This window comes from Solanum dulcamara, chromosome 11 (assembly GCF_947179165.1).
Source record: "Solanum dulcamara chromosome 11, daSolDulc1.2, whole genome shotgun sequence".
Lineage (NCBI taxonomy): Eukaryota > Viridiplantae > Streptophyta > Magnoliopsida > Solanales > Solanaceae > Solanum > Solanum dulcamara.
Window position 1 is genome coordinate 45,232,812 of NC_077247.1, and position 11,784 is coordinate 45,244,595.

The following is an 11,784-nucleotide window of genomic DNA, read 5'->3' on the forward strand; positions in this document are numbered from 1 at the left end:
TGTCTGGATTACCCATGGCATTGGGTAAGTATGACTCTGTCTAGGTGATTGTGGATCGATTGACCAAATCAGCCCATTTCCTTCCGGTAAAGACTAGCTACAATGCGGATCAGTTAGCTAGGATCTATCTTCGTGAGATTGTTAGGCTGCATGGGGTGCCTATCTCTATTGTATCGGATCGAGGTTCAGTGTTCACCTCTCACTTTTGGAAGGCATTACAGCGTGGTTTGGGTACGCGGCTAGAGATGAGTTCAGCATTTCATCCCCAAACCGATGGTCAGTCCGAGCGGACTATTCAGGTGTTGGAGGATATGCTTAGGGCCTGTGTGGTTGATTTTGGTGCCCGATGGGACCAACACTTGCCCTTAGCAGAGTTTGCCTATAATAACAGTTATCACTCCAGCATTCAAATGGCACCATTTGAGGCATTGTATGGTCGTAGGTGTCGATCACCCATTGGATGGTTTGATTCTGTTGCGGTTGATGCATTGGATACTGACTTACTTAGGGATGCTGTGGAGCGGGTACGTTTGATTCAGGGTCGACTATTGACAGCTCAGAGTCGTCAAAAGAGTTATGCTGATAGGAGGGTTCGTCCCTTAGAGTTCATGGTGGGTGATTGCGTGTGGCTTAAAATATCACCCATGAAGGTGTGATGAGGTTCGGAAAGAAGGGCAAGCTTAGCCCAAGGTTTGTTGGCCCGTTTGAAATCCTGAGGAGAGTAGGTGGACTGGCGTATAAGTTGGCCTTACCCCCTAAATTGTCAGCTGTCCATCCGGTGTTTCATGTTTCCATGCTTCGCAAGTACATACCGGATGAGTCTCATGTGATTTCTTATGATGCGGTAGAGTTGAGTCCGGATTTGACTTATGAGGAGGAGCCGACAGTTATTCTAGATAGGCGGCTTCGTAGACTCAGGACCAAGGAGGTCGCTTCGGTCAAGGTGCAGTGGCAGCATCGGCCTGCTGAGGAGGCGACTTGGGAGTTAGAGTCTGATATGCAGGCTCACTACCCTCAGCTTTTTGAGACCCCAGGTACTTTATTTTATCTTATGTTCGAGGACGAACATCCTTTTTAGTGGTGGATATTGTAATGACCTTGAGGGTGATTTTCATAAATTTGTACAAAACACGCGTGAACAGTAACATGCGTGAACAGTAACACGCGTGAACAGTAACTTTTTGGGCAGAAAATGCCCATTTCTTCTCATTTCAATATTTTTCAACATTTGTTTGAGCTCTTGAACTCCTTGAGGTGATTTGAGAAGAGATTTTCGAGGCAAAGTGTTGGGTAAGTGATTTTTGACCTAAAACCTTCCTTTTTCATTAAGTTTTTGACGATTTTAACTCTTAAATTTTAGTTTCAAACCCCAAAAATCCTTGTTTCTTCCCTAATCCGAATTTAAGGAAAATTGTGATTTCCAACTCGTTTTGAGCTCTATTTTTATGGGTTTTTCAACCATGAGTTCATTATTACCAATAGAATGGGATTGTTCAATAAATTTACAGATTTGACCCTTTTCGAAAATAGTTAATTTTTGGACCATTTTACCCCCGGTTCCAAAACCTATCAATATGGGTGTCATTGGACTCCTTGTGACGTGTATGTTTCATTGTTGATAGTGGGTTGTCATTCCGAGCGCTGAATTCGAGAGTTACTTGTCCGGTGGAGGTATTCGAGTGCGGTTTCGGCAATTGAGGTAGGTTTGGCTATCTTTCTTTGAGATTGAGATGGGGTAATTAATCATTCATATGTTATAGACTTTGGGATGGGGTTATAGTATGAGTTGAGAATGTTATATATATTGTGATGCCCGTGTGGAGGCTTATTTATTAATATGTTGCCGTGACGGGGTTTATTTGTATTACATAGCCCGTGTGGGGGCCTTATTTGTTATCTTATTTGCTTTGAGAGCATGTGAATTATGATTTGCCTAAGAGAGAGGCTTGAGTATATTATTTGACTTGTGATGCCGCCTGAGAGATTGAGTTGGGGGTTTTGAGCATACTTGAGTATTGAAATATTGTTGAGAAAGGGGTGAATATTTAAATGAAAGTGTGTTCTTCCCGTTACTATTTATTGAGGGTGAATATCATGTGTAGGTTAAGTTTTGAGAACTTTGAACATTATACCACATGTGAGCTGATTATTACTTCCATGCATATGTGTTTTGATGCATTCATCCTCATTCATCACATCATGAAACATGGGAAGTTGAGAAATATGGAAATTCTTTTTGAGAAAGAAAATGAAACACCTTTAAACCTTTGTATCTTGAGTCCCTGACCGAGGCAGTTTTCCGGTAGGGTAGTGGATGCATTGTGATCCCAACCTTTGTATCTTGAGTCCCTGACCGAGGTAGTTTTCCGGCAGGGTAGTGGATGTATTGTGATCCCTTGACCACGAGGAGGTGGCAAGGATAATGAGATATTGTGATTGAGGTATATGGTCTGCGAGACCCCCATGGGTCCTGCTTGGTAGCACAGCTCGGCAGGTGTATACGACAGGCTGTGCGATAGTCTTGATTCCACCGTACCACCACATCATTGCATCATCATATTACATTGCATTGCATTGATATCTGTGCTGCTTGAATTATCTGATTAATTGTGATTATGAGCTGTTATTATGGGTTTACTTTACTCACGCCAATATATATATAAACTGGCGGCACCGATGCCGAAGTGAGACTTTTCTGTATGCAGGTGGAAGCGTTCCTTAGTTTATTTCATAGGTTTGATTAATTCCTTATACTCAGTCAGCTAAAACCTACTGAGTACATGTGAATTGTACTCACCCCTACTTCTGTGTCCCTTTTTGATGCAGATATTAGTCGGGGTACCCCACGTGGCAGTTAATATTCTAGCGGATTGTGTATTCTCAGATTAGTGGTGAGGTTCCAGAATTTGGATCGTCACTAGTCTATCTTTATTTTTCAGTCTTTTGTATCATTCAGAGACTTATGTTGTATCTTCAGATTCGAACCTTGTATTAGATGTTCTTTATACTTATGACACCAGGTTTTGGGATAATTTCTTCATTTTTTTTTTTTTTTTATTTAAATCGTGGCATCACTTTCCCCTTTGGGAGTCTTGTATGAGTTTTATTTTTAGGATTACACATCAGATTGGGTTTTGAGATGTGTGTCATCATGACCTCAGTTTTTGGGTCGTGACACCCTGACTCACCTTCCTCAGACCTTTCTCCAACTCCTAATGTTCCTCCTTCTAGGAGGTCATCCAGACAAACCAACCCTCCCTTGTGGCTTCAGGACTTTGTCACTGCAAATCATGGTTCCTCTTCTTCTTATCCCATATCTGATCACCTCTCTTATGCCCATCTGTGTCCCAATTATGCTCATGCTCTGGCTACCTACTCAGCTGTAACTGAGCCTACCTCCTATTCTGAAGCTTCCCTTGATCCTAAATGGATCCAGGCTATGGAACTGGAGATAGCTGCCCTGCAGGATAATCACACTTGGAGTGTGGTGGACCTGCCCCCGGCAAGAAACCCATTGGCTGCAAGTGGGTATACAAAGTGAAATACAAGGCTTCAGGTGATGTTGAAAGGTATAAGGCCAGGCTGGTGGCCAAAGGGTACAGCCAACAAGAGGGTCTTGACTACAGTGAGACCTTCAGCCCAGTTGCTAAGATGGTCACTGTTAGATCCATTGTTGCTCTTGCTGCTTCCAAAGGCTGGTGCATTCATCAAATAGATGTTCACAATGCTTTTCTCAATGGTGATCTCTTGGAGGAGGTATACATGACTGTTCCTGCTGGCTTTGCAAGACAGGGGGAGCAAGGCAAGGTCTGCAAACTCCACAAGTCACTCTATGGCCTCAAGCAGGCTCCCAGACAATGGAATCTTAAATTGACAGAAGCATTGGTACAACTGGGGTTCATTCAAAGCCATTATGATTACTCACTGTTTACTAGACAAGCTGAGGGTGGCATTGTGATTGTCCTAGTCTATGTAGATGATCTCTTAATCACTGGCAGCAAACAAAATCTGATAGACTGCACAAGGAGTGACCTGCAGAAGAAATTCAAGATGAAGGACCTAGGAGAACTTAAATTTTTCCTTGGGATTGAAGTTGGCAGATCCAGCAAAGGCATAAGTCTATCTCAAAGGAAATATGCACTGGAACTAATAGCTGAAACTGGTCTAGGGGGAGCCAAGCCTGCAGCTACACCACTTGAACAAAATCTAAAACTAACCTCTGCCAAGTATGATGAAGTTGTTGCTCCAAAAGGAGAACATGAAGACCCTGCACTGAAGGACCCTGACAGGTATCAAAGGCTAGTAGGAAGACTTCTCTATCTTACCATGACCAGGCCTGATCTTGCATTTTCAGTTCAGAAGCTGAGCCAATATATGCATTGCCCCAAGAAATCACATATGGATGCAGCACTCAGAGTAGTCAGATACATCAAAGAAGCTCCAGGGCTTGGGCTCTTCATGCCATCAAAAGCCTCAGAACAGCTCATTGCCTATTGTGACTCAGACTAGGGTGCATGCCTGGAGACTAGGAGGTCTGTCACTGGCTATGTGGTTAAATTTAGTGAAAGTCTCATATCCTGGAAGTCTAAGAAATAAGAGACAGTATCCAGAAGTTCAGCAGAAGCATAATTCAGAAGCATGGCAAACTGTGCAGCTGAGGTAACTTGGTTGATTGGTTTATTCAAAGAACTTGGCATTCAAGTTGAACTCCCAGTTACAATGGTGTGTGACAACAAGTCTGCCATACAAATTGCTGCAAATCCAATATTTCATGAAAGAACCAAACACATAGACATAGATTGTCACTTTGTAAGGGAAAAAATATGTCAAGGTGTCCTGAAAACTGAATTCACACCCACTGAAAATCAGTTGGCTGATCTACTCACAAAGAGCCTTGGCAAAGCCCAACATCAACTACTTCTAAATGGCTTAGGAGTAATGAACTTGTTTAAGCCATGAGCTTGAGGGGGAGTGTTGACTAAAGGTATAGTTAGTCAAGCTACCATGGCTAATTAATGGTAGTTAAGCTAACAAGAAGTAGTTAACTGGTTGTTAGACACTAACTAATGGGTTGTTAGTTAGTTATAAATTCTGTTAGGTGTGTATATGTACACAATACAGAACTTAGTACAAATACATATATATGTACATGTATCAGTTGAAAAAAAAAATACAATGGAGATATTTCTTTCTCTCTCTTTCTCTCTAAACTCAGAAGTCTCCCCTCACTCTCCCTCTCTCTAGCCTCGTCTCTTCTTTTCTATTTTTCCTCCATTAATGGAGCACTGAGAACCTCCATTAATGGAGTTTTAGCAATACCTTTTTTCTTTGTATAACAATATTCTCAACAAAATTAATTATTTTTTATCGTAAAAAATATGTTTTATTCATGATTTTGAAAAGTACGGGCGCTATTTTCTCCTCGTACACAGTGGAACTCAAATGACAATAGCAAGAGTAACTTGTAATGGTATTTTGAAAAAGAGTTATATTTGCCCCTATATTTTCATAAAAAGATTGTATTTATCTTTCGTTATATTTTTTTAATATATTTGTTTTTACCATAAACTAGTGACTTTAGTATATTTTTTTTAAAAAATTATTATAGTAGTCTAATTATTTAATTTTTATAATTATATTAATCTTAAAATATTTAGCTAATATTGATATTAGCTATTAGCAAAAGAAAAAATTACTAGGAAAAACACTTTTTAATAAATAATTACTGATTTTAGCGATATTTTTTATTTATTATTATTTATAGCAATATATAGCAATATTATGATATATCTACTATGTATTAAAAGTGAATTATGCATGCAATATAAATGTATTAAAAGTGTTTTAAAATATATTATACTTGTTTGGTAAGAAATTGACATAATGTATTATAAGTGTATTAAAGTATGTGATAAATATATTATCCATGAATAAAACTTGTATTATATGAGTTTCATAAATTATTCTCGCTAATATGTATTAAAATTGTATTATAATTATTCGGTAAAAAAAATATTATTATTATAAATGGTAAATATTTTCTTAATATAGTATATTTATGTAAATTTCCCTTACCAAAATTAGTAGGTGGGCATTTTCAAACACTAATTATTCTGTTCCACATAGAAGTTGAAATATTAGAGGTTAGCTAGCTAGCCAGAAATATTAGAACGTGGCTTAATTATATATAGTGTCTAATTAACCCACATATTAATATTTCCTTCATGCCAATACACAGCTAACTACGTAATAAATTAAAAAACCATCTCATACAATGAAACGAAGAGTACATTCTTATTCTTTAGTATCTAATTTATAATACCTTAAAAGCATGAACCCTAAATTAAAAAGTTAAATTACTAAAATATTTTTTTTAATTTTAAAACCTAATAAGCTATTTATGTACTATTCTATGTGCTTATTCATAGAAATACCGCTTCGGAAAACTTGGGTTTCTTCAAAGTCATCAACCATGGCGTCCCTCAACATGTCATGATCAAAGCATGGAAGATGAAATCTATGGCTTTTTCTCTAAACCGGCTTCCCAAACACAACGTGCTTAACCGGCAAATCCCTATGGCTATGGCTGCAAGAACATAGGCTTCAATGGAGATTATGGAGAAGTTGAATATTTGCTTCTTCTTATCAACCCTTTCTCTCTATCTAGATTACAATTTCTGACACTTTAAGACATTTGGGTATCGTCTATTGAACGTATGAATCACAATAACACAACTCATGCATTCACCAACGAAGTACTAGGAAAGATTGTGATTATTCCTATAAGGCATAATAAACACATGTTCATATATACTACCTTTCAAATATGATTTTTTTAAGTTTTCTAACCTCAGGTACTTAATAGAATAATTTTCTTGCTTACAAACCGTGAATTCAACAGGCTCGATTTTTCATTCTTCCATTTTGTTTTACTATTATTTTTTAATAGTGTGTACTGTTCATATTTATTTTATTGAATACATATTTAAGAAAGATAACAATGATGGCTATTGTAATAGGGTTTATGTAATTGTCCAATCTATATGAGATAGGGAAGATGAGATTTAGGTGACTAAAAAAAAATAAGAGAATTAGGTGACTTTTTTCCCCAAACTTTCCTACATCTTCTATTCTAGAGAGCAGTTGAAATGGATGAGAGGGAGATACACTAGGAAGTTAAGATAGAATTTACGGGAAAAGGCCTAAAATATCCCTCAATTATGTGAATTGGTGCAAAATTACTCTTTGTCTATTTATCGGACTCGAAATACCCTCGACGTCAACCTTTTGACCCTACTATGCCCTTATTTTTAACGGCACAAATATTAACCCCAATTAACAGTTTCATTATGACGTGTCACTATCCTATTAGCCATCCTAAAATTAACTTAAACTAATTTATTTTTTAAAAAAAAAAACTTATCCGAATCCATTCCTCTATAATTACCCACCCATAAAAATTTCCATCACTTCTTTTTGGGAATATGATAACAATTATTCAACAATTTTGTCAAAACAATGTTCTTTTCTTGTCATGTTAATTGGATTTTTTTACCTAGAAAGAAATTATTCAAGAATAGCTCAATGTAAAGAACTGTGTGAAGTTTAAAAAAGAAGGCTGAAAACAGATAATGGGGATCAACTTTTTATTTTTATTCCTTATGATCTTTGTAGAATTTATTTTCAAAAGTGATAGGATAAATGGTCATGTCGAGATGATCTCGAAAGGAATTATTTGATTCGTTTAGAAATGAGTTAGTTAATGTTATAATTAACTTAATTGTTTCATTGCTAAACTGAAATTCATCAGTTGGTACTCTTATATATTGTCCTAATTTGTGTGACATTATCTGTGTATTGAGATTCAATTTGACTAATTTAAAAAACTAAATTAGATTATATCAATTCAATTTTTTAAAATTAAAATTTGAATATTCAAAACTATATAAAAGTCTAAATAGTAGTTCTTTTCATGTAAATATGTATGATGAAAAATATTTTTTAAAATATCAATAAAACTATACATAATTTTAATTTCAAGACACAAAATATCATATAAATTGAGACAAAATAACAATATTTTATGAGTACATGCATAAGATCAGGTGAAACTTACTTTGAATGTAGCGCATGATATGTGATATGTTTGTTATTTGGGAGAATCATGTTCTATATCTTAAAGATGTTTCATAATTTTGAAATTATGAGAATATGTCAATATGTAATATTTTTATCTATCTATTGTTTAAGGGTTGATAATGATAGAAAGCAACATAGTTTAGAATTAGAACGTTTAATACGAACATATATATATATTAGTTTGATATAGTTTATTATGAAGTTGTAGAATACTAATACTTGGTACAATAGATAGTCTCGGGGTTAATAAAAGAACCACCTATGTGCTTGAGTTAGTTAAGGAGAGAAAAAATAAAAAGATTTTTTTACATTTAATATTGTTTTATAAATTGTCTTATGGTATCACCACCTAGATTTTTTTAACCTAAGTTATTATGTATCTTGAATCCTGTTCCACATTCTTTAATGGAGACTTCTTCTTCTTTCACTATGATCCCAAGTTAATTTATGATAGCTTTATGTCCCATAAAATTGAAATCTTCAATTTTTTAATATATTTATAAAAAATTTACATGAAATACACGTGCAATGCATGTGTCCAAAAACTAGTAGTAATCAAACAGGAAACTCCAAATTTCAACGGCAAGAGTAACTTATATATCAAATGCTATCTAGGATTCTCCATCACTTGTCTCTACCTTCATGAAATCAAGGTACGATTTTCCGTCAAGTTTTCGTGCAAAAAAATCCAGTAAATATTTTTGCACGACAACTCTTCGGAAAATTGGAGGATTATTTGGTCCAATGAGGCTGTGTGCAGGTCCTAATTCGGAATCAAGGCTGAAGGTAGAGAATGTTGCAACAGAGAGCCTTTCTTTGTTTGAGTTCACAATTGCTCTGTGCTCAATGCTCCTATAAACACCATTGCTTACTATCTGCCAAGTCAAATAAACACATAAATTTTACATACACAGAACGTGAGCTCTTTCATTACCAAAAAAATGATATATTTCTAACAATCAAGTTTAAATTAGCCAAATTATCTAACATGTTAAATCAATGAAAATAATACGACTGCCCTGCTTCTACAACGCGCCAAGAAAAATTCATGTGTAACTTGCATACAACAACTGCAATTTTCGCTACTCACCGCTCTTTTAGAAATAAGTATAAAGTTGTTATTTACCTCCATCATATCGCCAATATTCACAATCAAAGCATTTGGGAGGGGCTTTATAGGCACCCAAATATCGTCTTTTCGGACTTGAAGGCCTTCAGTTTCACTGAGCTGGAGGAGGATGGTGAGGGCATCAGCATCAGAATGAGGGCTTAAGCCAATTGCCCTGTGTGGCTCAGGGCAAGGCGGATAATAATTCATCCTCATTGACTGCATACCATCACTGAATAGATCTCTCATTTCTTTTTCATCCATCTTTACAGCCTTTGCCAATTGACATACGATGATCATTGCTAGGTTCTTGATTTCTTTGGAGTATGCTTCCATGATGCCCCTGCATTTTACGGGCTCAATTTTATTTTCCTGCCACATCAGCTATACGGGTGGTATTAAATTCACTTTATAATATGTAAGGAGATAGACACCTGAGCTTTGAAGGCAACTTGTGAAACAAGTCCACTTTGCGGATATGAGGGGGAAGAGTTACTATGGCAAACATGTCACTCCAATCAAGCTTCTGCTCCTCCGATACAACAAATATATCCCCAAAACCTTCAAAGCTGTCTTCTTGTTGCCATAGTTTCTTCTTTTCGGACATGGGAAGTCTAAACAATTCAATAACCTCTCTCTTGAATTCCTCCAATAACGAAGGTGTCACTCCATGGTTTATAACCTAACATTCAACAATATATATGCTAGCAAATTCAACAACCTTTTCACAATTGCAACTCTACCAGAAAACAAAGAGTAATTTTTCCAAACTAATACGACCAATGAAGAAGGATTACGCATTATTGTGATATTACGCTTCATCCTTGAGAAGTTGAAAATAAGTTTTAACATGTCTTAGATGTTTAATTTGAGCTAATTAGATGCAAATTGCTTTCTAAAAGTTGCTTAATTATTCAAGAGTATATTATCAAAAACATTCCTAAAGTAGTTCCATCTTTTGAATTTTTTATCTGATCTATCACGTGTTCACTTTTCCTATGTGAACTATCATCAACAATTTATTAAAACACAAATTAACTATCAGTAGTTTTCTTTCCTACTTGAAATATCACCGTGTTCAGGTAGAAAAAAGAGAAAATTGAGCCTTTTTGCAGACCTGGAGGAAACCCCATTGTTGGCAAGCGGAGTGAAGCTTTTGCAGCTCAGAATCCATTGAATCACCCGATATCAACTTTTGAAGATCGATAACTGGAACCGCCGCTCCAGCAGATACGGCCTGAGATTCTTGTTCTGCGCGGACATACCTGGCCGGAATATTGGTTAGGTGCTGTTTGGCAAGCTCTTGAACACTTGGAACCAGGGGCGGACCCACGTGTTATCCAGGGGTTCATCCGAACCCCCTTCGTTAAAAAATTACACTGTATATATAAGATAGTTTTTAATTTATGAGTATATATTTGACATTGAACCCCCTGAAACATAAGCCAAGGGACTAGCTCAGTGGCAAAGGGGTTCAATATTTTATCTTAGCTTGTCTCTCAGCTCGCGGGTTCGAATCCGAATAAGCACATTTTTTTTCCTGATTTTAGGTAATAAAATGCTGAACCCCCTTCATAAAATTCCTGGTTCCGCCACTGCTTGGAACTAACAGAGATTTTCCAAAGTTCAATTTTGCCGGTGATGATTCCATTATTGGCTCTTGTTGGTTTTATGAATTTCTTCCAAAGACATATATAGTGATCGTAATTACTAATTTTTGTTATTGTATCATCGTGAGGTACCAGATTTACATCACCGCCCATATTTCTTTTCCGGCAAACAAAATACCACACGCAACACTGAAATCGTCATTCATAGATCATGCATGTCACTCATTCAAATAACTATTTTAAAAATAAAGAAAGAAGACTATATATTCCAAATCTAATCCTGTTTCAGTTTACGTATGTATGACATTGTTTCCCTTTTGGAACATATTTTGACATTATATGGATATTGAAATGAATTTAGTCCCATATTAGTTATCATGCTTAATTATGAAAAATATGTCTTGTTATGAAATATTAATATGAATGTCCACTAATCTTTTTCATAGTGTTTAGTTAATCCTCCAGTACTCCATACATCATTATGGATATAACTATCACACCCTTTAACCCCTCTCCTCCCCCCATAATCTTCATGGTTAATGGTATATTATGATTAACATTTTGTATGACTCTACGTAACACTATAAATAAATGCATAAGAGTTCATATTGTACTGCTTGAAAATTTAGGAAACACTTGAAAGAATAAGAATACTCTCATTTCTTGCTTCATATTGTTACTTTTTTAATTTTGTTTTACAACATATCTCAATTTAATTTGTCATTTTACAAAATCAAAATCAGGAGGAATTAATTATTTTTATTTCATTTTAGCCTTAGTAATAAATGTTCTTAAACTAAGATTAGCTTAGTCTTGTTTAAATAAATTAAAGTGCATTTTATTGGAGAGATAAAGGGTAAAGTACATGACATTGTTTCCTTATTGGAACTTTGCAAAATGTTTGACATTACACTGCTACTAAGTTTT

The 11,784-nt window shown here is 35.9% G+C and overlaps 1 protein-coding gene across 1 annotated transcript; it reads right to left on the reverse strand.

Annotated features, from left to right (window-relative positions):
- Positions 1 to 8,750: 8,750 nt before the first annotated feature.
- LOC129872803 (protein SRG1-like) lies at positions 8,751 to 10,898 on the reverse strand. The gene is made up of 5 exons (XM_055947683.1): positions 10,858 to 10,898; positions 10,365 to 10,569; positions 9,682 to 9,929; positions 9,266 to 9,590; positions 8,751 to 9,014 (listed from the first exon to the last, which is right to left on the reverse strand). The coding sequence occupies exons 1-5, from the start codon at positions 10,896 to 10,898 to the stop codon at positions 8,751 to 8,753; spliced, it is 1,083 nt and encodes a 360-aa protein (XP_055803658.1).
- Positions 10,899 to 11,784: the final 886 nt, after the last annotated feature.

What these genes read in the sequence shown, in the direction of transcription:
- LOC129872803 (XM_055947683.1), bottom strand. Translation starts at nt 10,898, where the DNA reads ATGGAATCATCACCGGCAAAATTGAACTTTGGAAAATCTCT. An exon ending in TTGAACTTTGGAAAATCTCT is followed by an intron (nt 10,570 to 10,857) that starts GTTAGTTCCAAG and finishes CGTGGGTCCGCC; the next exon opens with CCTGGTTCCAAGTGTTCAAG. An exon ending in AACAATGGGGTTTCCTCCAG is followed by an intron (nt 9,930 to 10,364) that starts GTCTGCAAAAAG and finishes GTTGAATGTTAG; the next exon opens with GTTATAAACCATGGAGTGAC.